The sequence below is a fragment of the Phalacrocorax aristotelis genome, chromosome 7, assembly GCF_949628215.1.
Source record: "Phalacrocorax aristotelis chromosome 7, bGulAri2.1, whole genome shotgun sequence".
In the NCBI taxonomy this organism is placed as follows: Eukaryota; Metazoa; Chordata; class Aves; order Suliformes; family Phalacrocoracidae; genus Phalacrocorax; species Phalacrocorax aristotelis.
In genome coordinates, this window is record NC_134282.1 from 19,301,387 (window position 1) to 19,318,963 (window position 17,577).

General features: G+C 65.2%; 1 protein-coding gene across 2 annotated transcripts; it reads right to left on the minus strand.

Annotated features, from left to right (window-relative positions):
* Positions 1 to 2,159: 2,159 nt before the first annotated feature.
* CHRD (chordin) lies at positions 2,160 to 17,565 on the minus strand. Of its 2 annotated transcripts, none has more exons than XM_075099181.1 (25): positions 17,302 to 17,565; positions 12,365 to 12,670; positions 10,030 to 10,297; positions 9,533 to 9,636; positions 8,857 to 8,980; positions 8,320 to 8,466; positions 8,122 to 8,239; positions 7,141 to 7,237; positions 6,897 to 7,038; positions 6,685 to 6,825; positions 6,090 to 6,172; positions 5,853 to 6,000; positions 5,649 to 5,755; positions 5,447 to 5,563; positions 5,202 to 5,358; positions 4,875 to 5,116; positions 4,666 to 4,779; positions 4,211 to 4,411; positions 4,034 to 4,127; positions 3,847 to 3,903; positions 3,647 to 3,750; positions 3,361 to 3,463; positions 3,070 to 3,224; positions 2,799 to 2,892; positions 2,160 to 2,633 (listed from the first exon to the last, which is right to left on the minus strand). In XM_075099181.1, the coding sequence occupies exons 3-25, from the start codon at positions 10,151 to 10,153 to the stop codon at positions 2,566 to 2,568; spliced, it is 2,841 nt and encodes a 946-aa protein (XP_074955282.1). In that variant the 5' UTR covers positions 10,154 to 10,297; positions 12,365 to 12,670; positions 17,302 to 17,565; the 3' UTR covers positions 2,160 to 2,565. The 2 variants fall into 2 exon arrangements, with proteins under 2 accessions (XP_074955282.1, XP_074955281.1); XM_075099180.1 differs by having other exon boundaries at positions 8,857 to 8,983.
* Between the last annotated feature and the right edge of the window lie 12 nt (positions 17,566 to 17,577).

Consider the following 17,577-nt stretch of genomic DNA (forward strand, 5'->3'; position numbering starts at 1 on the left):
GCACTGCCCGGGGGAGGGACCGGCCGCGCTCCGCCTCCGCCGGCAGCGGCCGGCACCGGCAGCCAGCGCCGGGCAGGGGCTGCTCCGCGGCGGGGTCCCTTCCACCCGCGGTCTCTGCCCGCAGGCTTCCCAGCAGAGGACGGCAGCCGTGGGCAGCCGGTGGGTGCAGGTGGCGGGGGGGTGACCGCGGGTACAGCTCTCGGAGGAACACGTTGCTCCCTTTCTCTTCCCACGGGCACAAGGGGCTGGCACTGCCACTGATCCCTGCTTGCCCGTGGTTTCTCCCCAGTGGGATGTGGGCAGCTGCGCAGGGCTGTGCTGGGGACACCGCGGGCACTGGCCTTCAGGCTCATGGCCATGCCTGGCAGGGGGTCAGAATTGGGGGGGGCGGAATGCCTGAGGTATTGCCATTGAAGGCACAGGGGGACCTGTGGATGCCCAGAGGTGGCATGGCCCCATGGCACAGTGAGGGCTCACCAGAAGTACTCCAAAGCTGGCAGGGAGCTCGTCCTTACCGTGGTGCCGCTCAGTGTTCCAGGACTGCCAGACCCAGGGAAGGAAGATGGTCTCTACTCTTCTCTGCCAAACCCGCTGGGCAGCAGCTCAGCTCTCTCCAGAGGGGCACACGGGCAGAGCTTGGCACCAGCAATCCTTGGGCAAGACGCTCCAGCATGGCAGGCTCGCTGTCAGGACCTCCGTCTCACTGCTGCCGCCGCCGCCAAGGGCTCAGGGGCAGCTGGCAGGGCCAAGCTCGCCCTCCTCCCCAGGGCACTGCATGGCACCTTTGTGGCAAGAACTGGGTGCAGGGAAGGGCAGAGCCGTGGCACTGCTGGGCTGGTGCTGCAGGACCAGGAACGGGCTAGTTCTCACTGCCTGGGTCCACCCTCTGGTTTGACGTTGGCACTCCGAAGATGATGGCCGGGCTGGGGGTTGGGATATGGCCTACGCCAGCCTGGGAGGGTTCATTGCTGGATGCAAAATGGTTTGAGGCAGGGAGGTGATAAAAAGGGCTGCCTGCTCATTGTGGCCCCGGGCACGGAGCTCCCTCCTTGCTTGTCAGCTCCTGGCACTGCCCCACGGCAGCCAGGATGCTCATCCGGAGGGGGAGCCCTGTGCTAGGACACACGCTCTGCCTGCTGCCACCAGTGTGCCCAGCTGCGGGCCACCAGCACACCACAAGGCCACCACGGGTGCTGCCGCCCTGCTGGCACAGGCACTTGCATGGCCATGGGCATGGACAGAGCAGGACATCCAGCTCAGCACCTAGGGCTCTGTGCCAGTCCAATATGCCCCACTGCCATTGTCCTATTGCCCTATCACTACCCCAGTCTAGCCCAGTGTCACCCCTGGTGCTATCCCAGTGTAGGCCCACTATGGAGCTGGTGTTGTGCCAGTATGCCTCAGTGCTGCCCCAGTAGATCCCAGTATTATTTTCTTACAGCTCTAGCACTGTTCCAGCATAGCCCAGTATAGCTCTGGTGCTGCCCCAGTCATTGCAGTGTACCCCAGTGCAGCACAGTGATGTCCCCAGAGGTGCCCCAGTCCCTCACATTGGGGACTGAAGGGAGGTGGCAGCTCTGGGGCTCCCCATGGCTCCATGAGGCCTTAGTCCAGTGCAGCTGTACTGGGTTGACTGTGGGAGCACTGCCCCAGAGCATGTGCCATGGTCTGCCCTGGCACCGGTACAGGTGGCTGTGTGGCAGACCCAGCCCTCAGCACACACTGCTGTGGGTGTTGCGGGCAGGCGCCGTTGTGGGCGTCAGCTGGCTTGGGGCCCTGAGCTGGGCTCTTTGTGCCACCACAGAGGTGTGGCGGACAGAGCCTTGCTGTCCCTGTGCCAGTGGACACTGGCGCCAGGCGCTGAGTCTGCAGCCCCCACCATGGGCACAGGCAGGGCTGTCATCACAGCCCCTGCTGTGGGCAGGGGACCCTGCCCTGGTCCTGTCCAGTACCACCCTCCCAGCACCACCCCACAGCTCCCGGGTATGCCCCCAGCCGGGCACTGGCTCCCAGGCCCTGTGCCCCACAAATACCACCCCCAGCATACACACACCCAAACCCAGCAAGGCCAGGGCCTGCAAATTGCAGTAGAGCCCAGTGCGGGATGCAGGGGCATGGCCCTGCACCTGCTGCTGCTGCTAGGAAGCGGGAGGGGGGAGCTGGGTGGGCAATATCTCTGGTTTTAATAAATACATCAGGACCCCATCCACTGGCACCATAAATTACATGACGAGCCCAGCTGAGCTGGGGCAGGCGCAGTGAGACGGGGACTGGAGGGATTTTACACTATGTACAAGGCGGGCATGATGCTTGCTGTGCCTGCTGGCCAGGGGGGCTCGGAAGGGGTGGGTAGTGGGTGCCTCAGCTCTGCCGGCCTGGCCGCTGCCCACTGGCACGAGCGGGCAGGGTAGCCCCAGCATCATGGCCATGCCAAGACTGGGTGCCTGGCCACGTCCACCCCGTTGTGCTCTTCTGTGTCCCCCGCCCTGTGCAGGGGTGATGGGGACACCCCACGGCCACCCAGCCTTGCTGTGCGCTTGCCCTGCTCTGGGCAGTGGTCACTGCTCAGCGGCTCCACACCTCTGCCCTGGCATCATGGACCTTCTCCCGGGCATCTGGGGGAGCATCCGAGGCTGTGGGGAGGAGAAAGCAGGGCTGAGAGACAGGAATAGTGGGTGCCAGCAGGGCGCTTGGGTTGGTCCCAACACTGGCTTGGCACCCCAGGGGGCCAGGGAGGCGCATGGGCCACAGCGGGGTGTTTGGGGGAGCAGTGCAGACGTGCAAGCATATGCACTCACCACGGCACTTGGTGCAGCAGTGGTTGTCCTTCCTGCTGGGGCTGGTGCAGGCAGCCGGTGGGCACTCCTGGCGCTGGCAGTGTGTCTCCCCTGACTGTGAGGCAGAAAGAGGGGTTGAGCGTGAGGGCTGGGAGGCTGGTGGCTTCTCAGGGCATAGTGGGTCCCCAGGGTGCCACCCCGGGCTGCTCTCCCACCTGTCCCCAAAGCACTGGGAACTGGCACAGAGGTACCTCTCCTTTCGCTGGTGCTGCCCGAGGCCTGGCACACTCACCACACACCAGCACAGGATACACTTCATTTCTCCGAAGGGGGGCACAGAGGGGTGCCAACTCTCGTTGTTGAGGTACCAGCGGCGCCCAAAACGACATGCCCGTGGCCCATCTGCCTGCATGGTGTCGGCCAGCTCAGGGACGCTCTTCTCTGGGGCTGCAGGAAAGGACACTGGGAGGGGGCAGGTGTGCACGCAGCAGGGGCACCCTGTGGCATCGCCAGCAGAGGCATGGGGAGGTGCTGAGGCCGTGACAGGGTTGCAGAGAGAGCTGAGGGCAGAGGGTGCAGGTACCTGGGCACTGCTTGCAGCAGTCGGAGGGGCTAGCACGCACAGGGTTGGCACAGGTGAGCCGCGGGCACTGCACCTTCTCGCAGTGCACTTCACCAGTGGTGCCCTGCGGGGAGCACTGGGGGCTTATGGAGTGTGCGGGGCAATTGGTACAAAGCACGCACACCCTTCCCTGGTTTGAGCCCCTGCTACAGGGCCCGGCAGTTCAGGGCAGCCACCACGGGTGCCAGGGCAATGTTCCTGCTGAACCAGAGTGGGGGTCTGGGGTGGGACTAAGACCCACACTCACCTTGCAGGTGCAAATAGCACATTTGATGAGGCCAAAGGGGGGCACAACAGGGTGCCAGCGGGTGCCAGAGCCTCGCCATGTCTTGTCCCCATCAAAGTAGCAGCCTGGGAGAGGAGGAGGAGGTGGGCACAGCCCCCACGGGGGGACTGGGGCTGCCAGGGGCAGAGCTGCCCCCTCAGCCTGTGCCCACTGAGACTCACCCTCGCTACTGTCCCGTGCCCGCTCCAGCTTCAGCTCCTCCTGCCCCGTCTTGTTATCTGCAAGGAAGAGGGAAGCCATGATGGGGTACAGAGGCTCAGAGAGGGACCCTCCATCCCACCTTGTACCCATGGGGAGCCCCTCTGCTGGCCCAGTCCCCCACCCGGGACCCCTCCAGCCCCCAGGTACCTTCGCAGATGGGGCAGCACAGCTCCTCAGGGTGCACCTGGCGTGTACAGTTGAGGGGCTGGCACAAGATGGGGTCACAGATCACTGTGCGCTTCTGGGGGCAGCAGGTACAGGGTTTGTTAGAGGGAGGCACTGCTGACAGGTGCTGCCCCCCAGCTTCCACCTCCCTGCCCGTACCTGGCAGCTGCAGATGGAGCACTTCTTGTCATAGTCGGGTGCCCAGCGGGTGCCATGTGCCCGGTGCTGCCCCTCAAAGAAGCAGGAATTGGGGTCCTTCTTCAGCTGCTCCAGGTCCCTGGACTTGGCACCCTCGGAGAGCTCGGCCTCCCCTGGGGACAGGCGGGTCCCTCCTGCATGGCACCGGTTGGGGATGTGCACCTGGATGGGGTCACAAAGCAGGAGGGTTGGCACTGCCAGGGGACCCTCCTCCATATGCCAATGCCTGACTGCCTTCCATGTCATGGAAGAAGCACCCATGACTGTACTACACACCATGTCAGGCTGCTGGGACTGTGCTATGGTGTGCCCCCATCCTGTCCCCTTCCTCCCCCACTCTGGGCAGCGTCACCTGGCTGGAGACCCTGGGCAGTGGTGGGGAGGTGCAGGGGTGTCCTGACCAGGTGGGGACTTACCCGTCCCCGCATCTCCCCATGGGGGTGGGCTTTGGTGCTGACTTGCAGGAAAGCAGTGCCCTGGGCCAGGTGCTGCAGCAGGTCGGTGTCCAGGTCCTTCACCACACCCTGAGCCTATCGGGACGAGAGAGGCACCAGTAGGGGACAGATGGACATGAGGGCTGGCCCAGCCCCCACTGTGGGGTGCCCTGACGGGGTGCCCACCTCACCTCGGTGCTGTAGAAACCCTTGAGCAGGCGCTTGTGCTGGTGGGGACGGGCACCCATCTCGCCCAGCTCAGCCACCCCATGGAGGTGGGCACTTACAGTGCCATCAGCTGGACGGCCCAGCCCCGCCACCGAGATCTCGTAGTGCAGGTGGCAGTGCTCATCCAGTGAGAGCCAGGCGTGCCCCCCGGCACCGCTGCCCACCGGGGGAGACACCAGCTGCCCTGCCAGTGCCACAGGCATTTCTGCATACAGACAGGAGCCATGGGAGGTAGTGGGTGGGGGGCTGTCCCACTGCCCCTGCCACCACCCCTCGTGTCCCCCAGGTACCTGTGTAGCGGGCGAGCAGCCCGCTGTAGGGCAGGGAGATGACCTGGCCCCGCAGCTCGCCCTCCGCCCAGTCCTTGGTGGCCACATTGAGGAAGAGCTCATTCTGCAGCAGCATGTGGGCATCGCGGGCGCTGGGGCTCTGCCAGCTGCCCCGAGCCTGCCAACGCAGGAGACCATGCAGGTTGGGACAGGGACTCACCCAAAGTCTCTGTGCCATCCCTTCTCCAGTGCCACCCAGCACTCACCAGCCCATCCTTGTAGCTGGGTGTCATGTCAAACAGGATGTTCCTCTTGCTCTTCCGCCGGGGTTTGGTCTCCAGCGTGATGCCCACCACCTCGCTGGCAGTGCCCACCACCTGCACCTGCAGGAAGGTTGCCAAGGGGCAGTGCTGGGGGGGGAAGACACCCCTGGGGCCCTCAGGAGGGAGATGGGTACCCTCCACTTACCTGGTACTCCAGAGTGCCATTCTCATGAAGCGCCAGCTTGGCCGAGCCCACAGCCCCCGTCTTGGTCGGCAGCAAGGCATCTGCTCCACACAGCACGCTTTGGATGGCTTCAGCCCAGGGAGAGAGGCACGGAGCGGGCTGTGAGGTTGCCGTGGGGGGCACAGCCACACCCCCTGCACCCCGGGGCGCCTGCCCCGTGCTCACTGTCACAGCTGCGGCGGGTGGTGATGGTGCCCGCCAGCTGGCGTGCGTGCCGGCCCTCTGTTTCGGCCACGATGCGGAGCTGCCCCTGCACCAGCCACTGCAGCTCGTGGGCAGACAGGTCACTCAACACCTCTGCGAAGTCAGGGTCCTGCCGGGGGGGCGTCACGGTGCCACAGCTCAGCTCTGGCATGGCAGGCACCGCAGTTGCCGGGGCACGTGGGGGACAGACGGCTTTACCTCCACGGTGATGTTGGCACGGACCTCCCGCAGTGTCTGACCCTGGTGCAGGATGCGGACCCGCAGCGGAACCCAGAGGGATTCTGGCCATGTCAGAGGGGGTTGGACCCACTGGACTGGGTGCCTGCAACCACTGTCCCTGTGCCCCCCAAACTCACCCCTCTGTGTCCACTGCCCCCAAACCCCTGCACCCAATCCCCCACTTTCTTGCCAGCTGCCTGTCCTGCACACCTGGACCCCTGCACACATTATGATCCCCACTGTTCGCCCCATATTTCCTAAATCCTTGCACAAACCACATCCCAAACCCATCCTTCTGCACACCAATGCCCACACTCCAGCACACCCTGGCCCCATACTCCTCCATAAGTACACCCCTCCATGCATACCCCAAATCATGCAACTTCACCCCCACCCCACCATGCACAGCCCCTATACCCACCCTGAGCCCTACAGCCAGACCATGTGCCCACCCTGACCCCACAGATGCTGACCCATGCAGCTCAAGCCATGTACATGCCATGCACTGCCCCCAGCCCTACACAGCCCCATTGGGCAGTGCCAGGACCTGCGGGGTGCCTGTGCCTGCCCTCACCCCCAGCGCCTGGCTCCAGCAGCCCCCGGGCCATGAGGATGAAGTGCAGGTTGTTCTCAGTGTCGCTCAGTGTCAGCATGGCCATGCCCCCAGCACCCAGGTGCGTGGGGTCCAACGAGGTCAGGATGGCACCAAATGTCTCTGTGTGGAGAGAGGCATGAGGAGCATCCCAGTGGGCACCCACTGGCTGGGCATGCGGGAGCCAGACTAACCTGCAAAGAGTGCCCGGTGCTTGAGGATGTGGCCGTGGACCTCTCCAGAGGGCTGTGCACGGGTGATGAGGGACACACGAAGCTGCTCCCCACGCAACAGCTGGACGTTGGCCTTGGACACGGTCCTCCACATCCCGCAGAGCTGCAGGTGAGGGCAGCGCTGTGCAGGGGCCGGGGGGCACCACACACCCAGGCAGGGAGAGGAAGGGGCGCTGTGCGCCCCTGCCCTCCCATCCCCTCTCACCATGCCATCTTCAGGGGCAGCGCTCTTCTGCACGGGGTGTTCGAACAACACGTTGCCCTCAGGGTCACTGAAACGCACCCGGCTTGGCCGTCCCAGCCTGTGGGCACACGGGGTGAGCAAAAACCCCCTGCCCAGCCCTGGCACAACCCTCACTCAGTGCTGGGCACAGGGGTGCATCAGGGAGGGCACATGGGGGTCAGCCAGTTATTTGAGGTGGGCAAGAGAAGGATGATGTCCCCCTGGAGTGCCAAGCACCACGCTCTGCCCTCCCATGCCCAGGCTGGCCCAATGCTACCATCCCACCAGATGCCAGCTCAGCACAGGTCCCCTGGGCTTCCCTGCCCCTGGAGTGGTGCCAAACTGGCACTGAGCAGGGGGTCATCGCCACTGGGAAAGGTGGCAGGGCAGGACCTGCTGGGAGCCGAGCGCTCAGGCCCAGCTGTAATTTAGGAGCATTTTCAGCTCAGTTTGGCTCCCCCAGTCGGAGCTGGAAATTAGTCACCACTTTACTATGCAAAGGGGCCTGGAAGCAAGGAAGAGCAGAAGAAACTGGAGCAGGAAGGAGGGAGGGAGAGGAGAGACTCTGCTGCCGGCAGGCATCCAGGGAGCACACAGTGAGGATGGGGGACCCTGGTGGCATTGGCTCGGCGGTGCCCACTGGCAGAGCCTGCGGGGCAGCACGGCACCTCTGCCCGGCATCCTCAGCAGAGCCCTGGAGCCGATCCCTTTTGTTCCTGCTCCAGACCTGGAGGCAAAGGGGTGAGGCTGGGCTGGTGCCACGGGTGTGCCGAAATCCAGGCTGCTCGGCCGGGCTAGACCCCCAGCACATTGCCCCCCTCCCCAAATCCCTCGCCCTGCCAATGCAAGGCTGTGACACTGTGGGGGGACGTCAGAAGGGAAACCGAGGCACAAGCACCATTGCACCCCCTCCTTTTCCAGGGGGTGCCCACTCTGCCAGCCTGAGCAGAGGGCAGGACTCACTGCTCATAGCTGATGGAGAAAAGCAGATAGGAGCGCAGCAGGGTGAAGTGTGCCTTTGCCACTGCACTGGATGTGGGGTGCCATGGCTCCGGACTGCTTGTCAGCAATGCCACGAACTCTGAGGAGAAGATGCCTATGATGGTGGGGAGCACAGGGGGTGCCCCATACCACTGCTGCTTGCCCAGGCAGGCGGCTCACCTGTGCGGGCATCATCGCGGGCCAGCCCCTCAGAGCTGAGATAGGAGCGATCGTTGTAGGGCTTGTCCAGGTCATCCTCCTTGTCCTGGAAGTACTCAAAGGTGTCGAAGGGGGGCACGGGACTCTTCTCCAGGGGGCCTGGCAAGGCTGGTATGGGGTGGGCACAGTGGGAGACCGTTGCACCAGGCTGCTTGTGCCCAAGACCTCAGGGTGGGGGGCAATAATAAATCCCCTCTCCGGAGGTAGACTGAGATGTGCCCTGCAAATCACTGTTGCTTTGCGCTGGGGTGCAGGGGGCACGCTGGGTGCAGGGTGTTTAGCCCTGCACATCCTCTCTGCATCCCTCCCAGGGTGGTTCGGGGATGGCTGTGCCCACCATGGCTTCCCCCTGCCCAGCGCCTCTGAGACACTGGCAAGCCCCAGAACAAAGCAAGCATGCTTTTTTGGGGGTGTGTACGCAGTGCTTCCTTGCCCATGCCCACGGGCAATCCTGCGGGTGCAGGGGTCTCCCTGCAGGGAGGTACCCGCTGGCCTCACCTTTGGGGCAGGTGTGACAGCAGTGCCCGGGCAGCAGCGTGGCCTGGGGACAGGCGGGCACAGGACAGTCCTGCTTCATGTTCTTGCAGTTCACTTTCCCCACTGGCTTCCCCCGGCGGTTCCTCTGCTGCAGGGTGGGGGGAGAAGAGCCCGGGAGAGCAGTGCCAAGGTGTGCCAAGTCATGCCAAGGTGTGCTCCCCCCTGACACAGCCTGGATCCTCCCATCCCATACCCTCTGGAGCCCCCGCGGGCAGCCTTTTGCAGCCCCCAGCTGCCTGTAAAGCAGCCAAGCCTGGGCCCCCTCCCCACGGCCCCCAGCCCCCTGCCCAGCTGTGCGCGGCCCCACCAGCCCGGATCTCGGGGGGCTGCTTGGAAGGAAGGAGGGGGCCGGGAGCTATTCCCCGAGGAGGAGGAGGAGGAATGAAGCCTGATCCTTTAAACCCTCCTTCTACTCCCCACTGCCGCGGTGGGGACACACACACACATCCAGGTGTCCGGCTGGCTGGAGGGATCCCCTCTCCCCTTTTCTATAGCGGGGCGGGGGGGGGGAAGGATATGTATCGAATGAAGGGGTCGATCTACCCTCCTGCCAGCCCCCTCCCCAGCGGGGCCGGATCCTGGGGGACCTCCCGGGGGAAGGGGGGTGCCGGAGCGGGAGGGGCCCGAGGGCACTCACCGGCTCGCAATGGCAGATAACGCAGCGCATGACCCCGAAGGGCTCCCCCAGGTCCGGGTGCCACGTCTCGTCCAGGGCATAGAAGTGCCCCCCGAAGGCGCAGCCTGCGGAGACCACCCACGCGCCAACCGCCGGCCCCGGTCACCTCCGGGCCGCGGGCACCCCCCTGCCGTAGCCCCGGACAGCGGCCGTCGCCGCCCCGCCGCCCGCTGGGCACGGCGACCAGTCCGCTGCTGCTCCCGGTGCCGGTCCCAGCCAGCTGCGGGGCCCGGAGCGGCATACGGGGGTGCAAGAGAAGGAGGAAAGGGGGGGTGTGTGTGCAAGCATGCGGTGCACGGACGGGGAGCGGGTGGCAGGGAAGGGGGTGCCCGACGCGGGATGCACGAAGTTGGGGGTGGGGGGGGTGGGGTGTGCAGCAACGGCTTGCATAGGACGGAGGGGTGCCCGGAGCGGCGGGGTGCGGGGAAGGAAGGCGGGGGTGGGGGGTGTGCTCCTACCTGCCGCCCCCCCGGGGGGCAGCGGGTCCGTGTCGGGCCGGATGGGCAGGGCGAGCTTGGGGCGGGCGGCGCGGCCGGGCAGGAGCAGGAGCAGGGCGAGCAGCAGCAGCAGGGCGGCGCGCATGGTGCCGGCCGGCCGGGGCAGGCAGGCGGCCGGGGGCGGGGTGGGGGGGCCGGGCGCTGCCTGTCGCTGCCGCCGCCTCTGCCCGGCTGCCGGCTCCGGCTCCGCTTTATAGGCGGCGGCATGGGCAAGCGGGAGCTGCGAGCCCTGTGCAAACAAAGGCCCCGCTAATGAGGCGCAGGCAGCGGCCGGCCGGGGGGGGGGGACGCGCCCCCGCCGCGCTTCGACACCCCCCCTACCCCCCGGGTCCCGGCCCCGCCGCCCCCGCCGGGCATGGGCCGTCCTGTGGCACCCCGGGGCACGCAGCTACCCCTCCTGGCATGGGGTAACCCTGGACTCGGGGTGTTCTGGGGACCACCCCATCCATTGCCACCCCACCCCCCTCCGGGCATGGGGCACCCCCCCGGTGTAGAGTATTCCCACTCACATGCCAGCCGCAGGGCATTGGGTACTGGAGAGATGCCTTCATCTGCATACCCTCCCTTAGGGCACGGGGCACCTCCAGGGGCTGGGCATCTTGGGGAACACCCACCCCCCCCAATCCACACAACACCCACTGGGACACAGGACACTGTGGAGACACCGCCACCATCATCCACACCCCTTCCACAGAGCTTGGGGTGTTCCTGAGCACTGGACAACCTGGGTATGGCCCCATCCACATGCCCTCCCAGGACAGGAACCCCCCCTGTGAGACCCCATCCACATAAGCACCCTAGGGATTAAGGCATTTGAAGGGCACCCCCATTCAAATGCCCCCCTCCTCAATCCATATACTGTACCCTGGCATGGGGCATCTCCTGGGCATGGGGCATCCTGGGGGCGCCCCATCCACACAGCCCACCTTCAGGCATGAGCCCACCAAGGCTCATTGGGCCACCCCAAGCATGGGGCATCCTGAGGACTCCTCCATCCACTTAGCCCCCTCCCAGGCCGCTTGGCACCCCAAGACATAGGGCACTGCAGGGCACCATCCATCCACACAGTCCCCTGTGGCACATGGACCCCTGCGGGCCATGGACCCCCTGCAGACCTCCTCCCTGCAGCCAGCCCCTCCCCGGGACATACAGATCCTATATCCACTCAGCACCCCTGAGCATGGGCCCCCAAGGCATGCCCCCCCCAATCCACATTGCACTCTGCAAAGTCCCATACACCCCACAGCTTGTGCCCTCATCCTCAGACTCCTCTGGCAGCTGCCCACCCGGGGCAAAGGAAGGCTCCAGAGTGGGACCCCAGGCTCCTGCCCACCAGTGACAGTGGCTGCAGGGGGACAGGAGCCCAGATGTCTGGGTTCCCTTGCCCCGGGAGGGGAAGGAGCAGCTGTGGAGGAGTCTGAGAGAGCAGCACCCAGCACTGGTCCCACTCTTCACCCACATGTGCCCTGGCTGGTGAGGGTGGTGGTGGTGGGAAGTGAGCAGACACCATCGAAAAGCCTGGGGAGACCATCTTCCAGCTGCGGAAACTGAGGCACGCACTGCGGGGCAGGGTGGGGTGGTTGGGAGGAGGGCCAGCGTGTGCCACCTGTGTCCCAGCCTTGCCACCCCTGCTGAGCGTGGCAGGGAGGGGTGGCAGGTGGTGGGTGCGTGGCAGGCGGGCGCCCGGGGAGTGGAAGGCGGGTGGGGAGAGGAGGAGGGGGAAGTGCGGGGCTGCCAAAATCAACTCCGGGCGGTACAAACACCAGGCCAGCTGTGCGGTGTAGCTAGGGAAACACGGCACAGCTGGAGCACAACAGGCCCCTGCCTCCCCAGAAGGCTCCTCCTGGGCCTCCCCGTGGCCTGGCGAGTGGCTGGGGCGGCTGCAGCCCACCACCCCGTGCCCCTGGTGCCAGCCTGTGTAGGGTTGCCTATCCCCAGCTCGCCCGTGGCGGCACCATGCCATTCCCTGCCCCGGTTTGGCACATGTCCCCGTGCAGTGGGCACCTCTTCTGGGGAGACGAGTGGGGCGTGGGGGCTTGGCCATGCCGGGGACCTGCCCTGTGGCAGGAGCTGGTGCTGTCGCGAGGCAGCAAGGAGCAGCTGGGCTTCCCCCGGTGGGATGGCCCACTGGCTTCGCCAGGGCTGGGACACAGCCAGAGGCCTGGGCATCCCCCGGGCATGGTTGTGCCCAATGCCTTGCTGCTTGCAAACACTTTCTGGAAGTGGAGACCATGCCCGGCAGCATGGCACACCCCGGCCCTGTGCCCTCCCTGCTGCCCCTGGTGGTGCTACTGACCTGTCCCCTCTCCTCTCTCCCGGCGTCCCCGCTGGCTGGGGATCCAGCAGCACAACAGGCAGGGGAGGGCTGGGGTCTGCGTGGCCGTGCCAGCGTCACCGCACGGTGCCCGCTGTGGCACAGCAGCGGCCCTGGGGGACGGCAGGACTTGAGCAGGGCCGAGCAGGGAGGAGGCGGGCGATGGCTCCCGGCCGCCCTGCCGGTGCCAGGAATCCAGCGCTGGCTCCGCGCACCCAGAGCTCGTCACAGTCTCCTGGCTCAGCTGCAGGATGCAGGGAAGCAGCGGGGGAAGCTCTCTCCCCTTTCCTGGGGAAAGGAAGGAGAGACGGGCAGCCCTCCTGGCCACGGCCCTCTGCATGGGGGAAACTGAGGCATGGGGGGGCAGCATGAGGGAGAGGGGGGCTGCAACGGTGTCCTGGCACTGCCAGGCTGGGGATGGGGTGGTACACTGGCATGGGACATGGCAGAGCAGGAGGGTGTTGGGCACCTCTGCCCAGGGAGGTGGCATCACCACTGCACTGCAGTGGGGCCACATGGGTAGGGAGGAAATGGATGCCCCAGCCATGCCTGGGCATCCCTCATCCACAGCCCTGGCTGCCCCTGGAAATGCCAATGGGGGCCACCAGGTGAGGGGCAGAGGATGGCTTGCCAGAGCCTTGGGGGTCCCTGTGCTGTTGGGGAGGGGGTGGCGTTGGCCAGGGTCAGCACTGGGAAAGGGTCCTGGTCCCGCCAGCTGCTTCCCAGTGTCCGCACATGTGTGCTGGTAGCACCCTGCACAAAGGCAGCTCTGAGGAGCTCCAGAGCTGGGCCTGGCGCCGGCAGAGCCCCAACGGGGCCGTCAGCTGTGGGCAGCTGGAGCCACACAGGGATGGAGCCAGCTGGCTGCAGGCAGCCCTGGCCACCCCTCCTGGCACCAGCACCGCTCTGGCACCTCTACCTGGAGCGGGTGCCGAGTTTGCTCCCAGGTGGGAAGCAGTGGCCCCATGGGCCCCATCCTAGCACAGCATGTGTGGGACGCCCTGACGGCGCCCTCCATAACAGCCCGCAGCGCCACCAGGTCTTCGTGGGCACGTGCCCTGCCTAGTGGTGAGGGTCCCACAGAGGGTCCCAGTGGGCTGCGGTGCCGGGACTGTGCAGTGCCTGGCATGGGGGCGTCGCGGCGGGCCCTCGCCAACACTGCTGCCCCACGCAGCTCCCTATTGTCTGGCTTCATTAGCTGCTGCCTGCTCGCGGCTTTGAACATGAGCTGGGCTCAGGGCGGCAGGAAGGAGCCTCTGCTCCCCGGGGATGGGGTCGAGGCAAAACCGCACACCCCAGCCCCGCCTTCCCACAGCCTCCCGGGCACCCCGACACCCCCTCCTCGTCCCTGTGCCAGGCATGAGCCTGGAGCCAGAAAGGCTCAGGGGGCAGCCCCCTCTCCAAAAAGAGCCCCCCTCGACCAACCCTCACCAGCGTGGGGTGCGGAGAGCTGTCGGCCTCCCCAAAGCTTTGTGCTAAGCGTGGCTTGCCCTGTGACTAATCCCCCCGGCCTTGCACACACGCGGCGGGGCGGGGGGGGAGCACTGTCGTAATGGGTGGAAATATCTCATAATTCACGTTGGACATGGGGATTACAGCCGTTCCGGCAATATTTGCACAACTGGTAGGCGGCTTGCAGGGCTGGGCCGCCCCAGACGAAGGCCAGGGGGGTCTGGGGTTGGGGGGGGCGGTTTGGGGGCAGCAGGTATGGGGAGGGGGATGCAGCCTGGTGGGGTGATGCGGGCCGGGCGGGGGGGGAAGTGGCTGTTTTCTGTCTGCGAACACATGGGGTTTATTACAGAGGGTGTGTTGCCGGCATGGCAGGGATGGCTGAGGCTCTCGCCTTCGTCCCAGTCTGCTGCAGAGGGCATGGCTTGGGGAGCTGGATGTAGATGCCAAAGCAGCCTCAACAGCCAGGACAGGCAGATCCTGGCCATGCCCCAGAGAACTGTGCCTGCTCCCAGTGCTCCGTCAGCTCCATAGAGCTCCCTGCTTATAGGAGCATCCAAAGGTGCTGGTGTCCCCCTGGCCCCAAATGTCCACTCTCCAAAGGCCGTGCAGGGCGAACTTTGTGGGAGGAAGCCAGGGGGCATGCAGGGCATGGGGGGCCATGTTTGGCATGGGGATTAGCAAGCTCCCTGAGTGATGGTGGTCTCCCCCCTCCCCACCGGACATGCAGGCAAATATTTGTGCCCAGACTTCGCAGGACGGCGAGAAGGAATTTCATTCTTGCGCCCACCTGCGGCTTGGCTGCCTGGCATTAACCCCTTCGCTGCCCCAAGGGATGGAGGGAGAGGGGTGAGATGCCCTCCCGGCACCCCCCGTGCCCCCCATCGGGGTCGGGAGCTTGGCTGAGGAGCATATCGGGGAAAGGGGACACAGCAGGATCTCCCTGGATGCCAGCGGGGCCACTGGCCAAGGTGCTCTGCCGCAAGGCAGTGGCTGGAGGGTTTGCCCATAGGCATCCTCTGGGTAGCACCAGGGGCTTCGTGCCAGGGTGCTGGGCAGTGTGGGGCCTGCTGGGCATTGGGAAAGGTGGGGGAAACCCTGCCAGCCTTCACCCCTCAGCTGTGGCACCCCAGCCAAGGTGCCCTTTTGCCCAGCAGCGCTGTGGTGCCTTGCCATGACAGGCTGCCAGGGAACAGTACAGGGTGAGGAGGCCATGAGGACCGGGATTTGTCCATGGATGTTTATTGGCAATTTGCAAATGTAAAAAAAAGGGCCTGGAGGGGGCAGGGGCACCCAGGTCCCGGGGGCTGCCTGTGTCTGGGGAGGGGGCCAGCCTGGGTAAAGGGTCCCCCACTGCCTGGCACCCCCAGAGCCCTGCTGTGCTCCTTTCCCTGGCCCCAGGGCCAGCTGGGCCATGAGCAAACGGGGCTGTTTGCTCACACCAGGATTAGTCGCTCTCTTTGTTCCTTTGACTTTCTCCTCCTTTTATGCCAGACCCTTTTATGGGGGCTTCAAAGGGGGCTGGGCTCCCCCTCCCTATCCCTGGAAGCCCACGTTTGCTTCCTATGCCCCCCTGCCTTGTGCTGACATGCTGGGGGTGACCACTGGGCACATCTGGGTGGCCGGCAGGGACAGCAGCTGTGCCACCTGCCTGTGGTCAACCCCTGGCCCCCCCGATGCCTGGCACCTCCGGCTGCCCTCAGCACCTTGGCGAAGTGGGTGCGAACGGCTGCCCCCCCGCAGCGGGATTCCAACACTTTGCACCCTGTAAGGAGAGGTGGGAAACTTGGCACTGGGATCCAGCCAGCTGCGCAGCTCCGTGGCCCCCACCTGGTTTCCTGCCCCCTACCAGAGCCCTGCCTGCCTCGGCCACAGTCCCCGTGCCCCTCTGGGGTCCCTGAGCCCCACTTGCTGCCCCACTCCCCCTCCTTCCAGGGCACATGGCATCCCTGGATTTGGACTGGGGGAAATGCTATGGGCCAGCAATAGGGGATACCCTCTGCACATTCCCCTCTGCCCCTCTGGCATGGGTAGCAAATGCTGACATTGCCCTTTCCAGCAGAATAATACCATGCTGCCCACGGGCACAGGCTCCTGCTGTCTGCCAGCTTCTGGCACGGCTGAAAAGGAGTATTTTGGAGTGAAGCGAATATTTCAGGCAGCTTGGGGTGCTCTGGTGCCCACTGGGGTCCAGCAGGCAGCTTCCCAAGTACCAGCCACCCTCAAGTTTCTCCTGATGGTTTCATTTGTCTACTTATGAGGGCAAGCAGGGAGCGCAGGGCACTGCAGTTCTCCAGCCCAGCATTGTGAAGTGTTTTGCACCCAGGGAGAGAGGGGCACCTGGGCACAGCAGGGGCTGGCATGGGGCCAGCAGCGGGAGCAGGTCCAGCGCTGGCAGAGGGGCTGAGGGTGCTGGCAGGGCGCATTTGCAACTTGTCACGTCCGCAGAGACGGGGCATGGCCATGCAGGGGAAGCCCAGCAGTATTTGACCCCTGTGCTCACGGCTCCTGCTGCCACCAGCTGTGCCACGGGTGAATTGGGCTGCCAGCCTTGTCCCTGGAGCCACAGCACCCACAGGACCCTCCGTCTGGGCACCCTGCAACCCGCAAGGTGGGCTGCTGGGAGCCAAGCAGGGTGCAGGGCAGGCAGAGCAGGGCTGAGGTGTTTACTCTGCCTGTTGTCACCCAGCCAGGCGCTGCCGGGAACCGCCAGCCACAGGGACAGGGGTGGGAGCGTGTGAGAGCAGGGGTGTGAGAAGGAAACACGCAGGCTACAGGGAGACCAGGGGCAAGAGGATGTGGGCTGGGGGGGGGTCCCCCCACCCAAAGGGAAGTGTGTGTGGGGGCTGCCTGGCCTGGGGGATTATCTGAGCGGGGATCCCAACGCATACCATGGGAAGTGTGCATGTGCACATGTAGGTCCAAGGGTGCAGGTGGGGGAGTGTGTACACACGTGCAATATGGACACACATGTGCATGTATACATGGGTATGGGTGGGTGCACAACTACCCCCCACCCCAGCAGGCCAGAGTGCCCCAGGGAGGCTGGGTCATGATGATGCCAGGGCCTGGGCAGACCCCCTAGTGCTTCTCCCATCCAGGGAAGGGGTGTCCATGGATGCTTCACCTGCCCCCCCAACCAATACTGCTGGTGAAACAGCCCTGGGGACCACACACCAGCTGGGCCCCCTTGCTCCATCACCGTCCCTAGCTCAGAGGGTTCCCATGCACTGCAGCCAGCCCTGCCAGGGATCTCCAGCTCCCTGAGTCACCTCTGGGTGATAGATGCAGGGGTCAGAGCCCACCTCTGGGCTATGGTTAGTGGGGTTGAGGTCCACCTCCTAGTGAAGATCACCAAGGATGGGGTCCACCTCTGGGCAAGGGTCACCAGGGTTGCAGACCACCTCTGGGAGAGGACAACTGTGCTTGGGTTCCACCTTTGGGAGAAGATGACCAGGGTAGGAGCTCACCTCTGGGTTAGGGTTTCTGGTAGTCTTCATGCCTGGCTGCCCCAGCTGGGAGCAGGACCCCATCAGGGCTGATGGTCCCGGGGCCACCCAGCAGCGTCACCAATGCCATCTCTTCTGCAGGTACCAGTGCCACCTTCAGCCCCTGGACAGGCACAGCCAAGGTGCTGACCACTGAGGTCCTGTCAGCCGAGTGCTCAGACCAGGGGGCAGGTGAGCAACCCCGGAGGGTGCCTGGGGACGCCCTTCCCGCTCCCCGAGCCAAGGGAGGAAGCGGCC

What these genes read in the sequence shown, in the direction of transcription:
- CHRD (XM_075099180.1), bottom strand. Translation starts at nt 10,153, where the DNA reads ATGCGCGCCGCCCTGCTGCTGCTGCTCGCCCTGCTCCTGCTCCTGCCC. An exon ending in CTGTCACACCTGCCCCAAAG is followed by an intron (nt 8,467 to 8,856) that starts GTGAGGCCAGCG and finishes ACCCCATACCAG; the next exon opens with CCTTGCCAGGCCCCCTGGAG. An exon ending in AGGGTTTCTACAGCACCGAG is followed by an intron (nt 4,780 to 4,874) that starts GTGAGGTGGGCA and finishes TCGTCCCGATAG; the next exon opens with GCTCAGGGTGTGGTGAAGGA.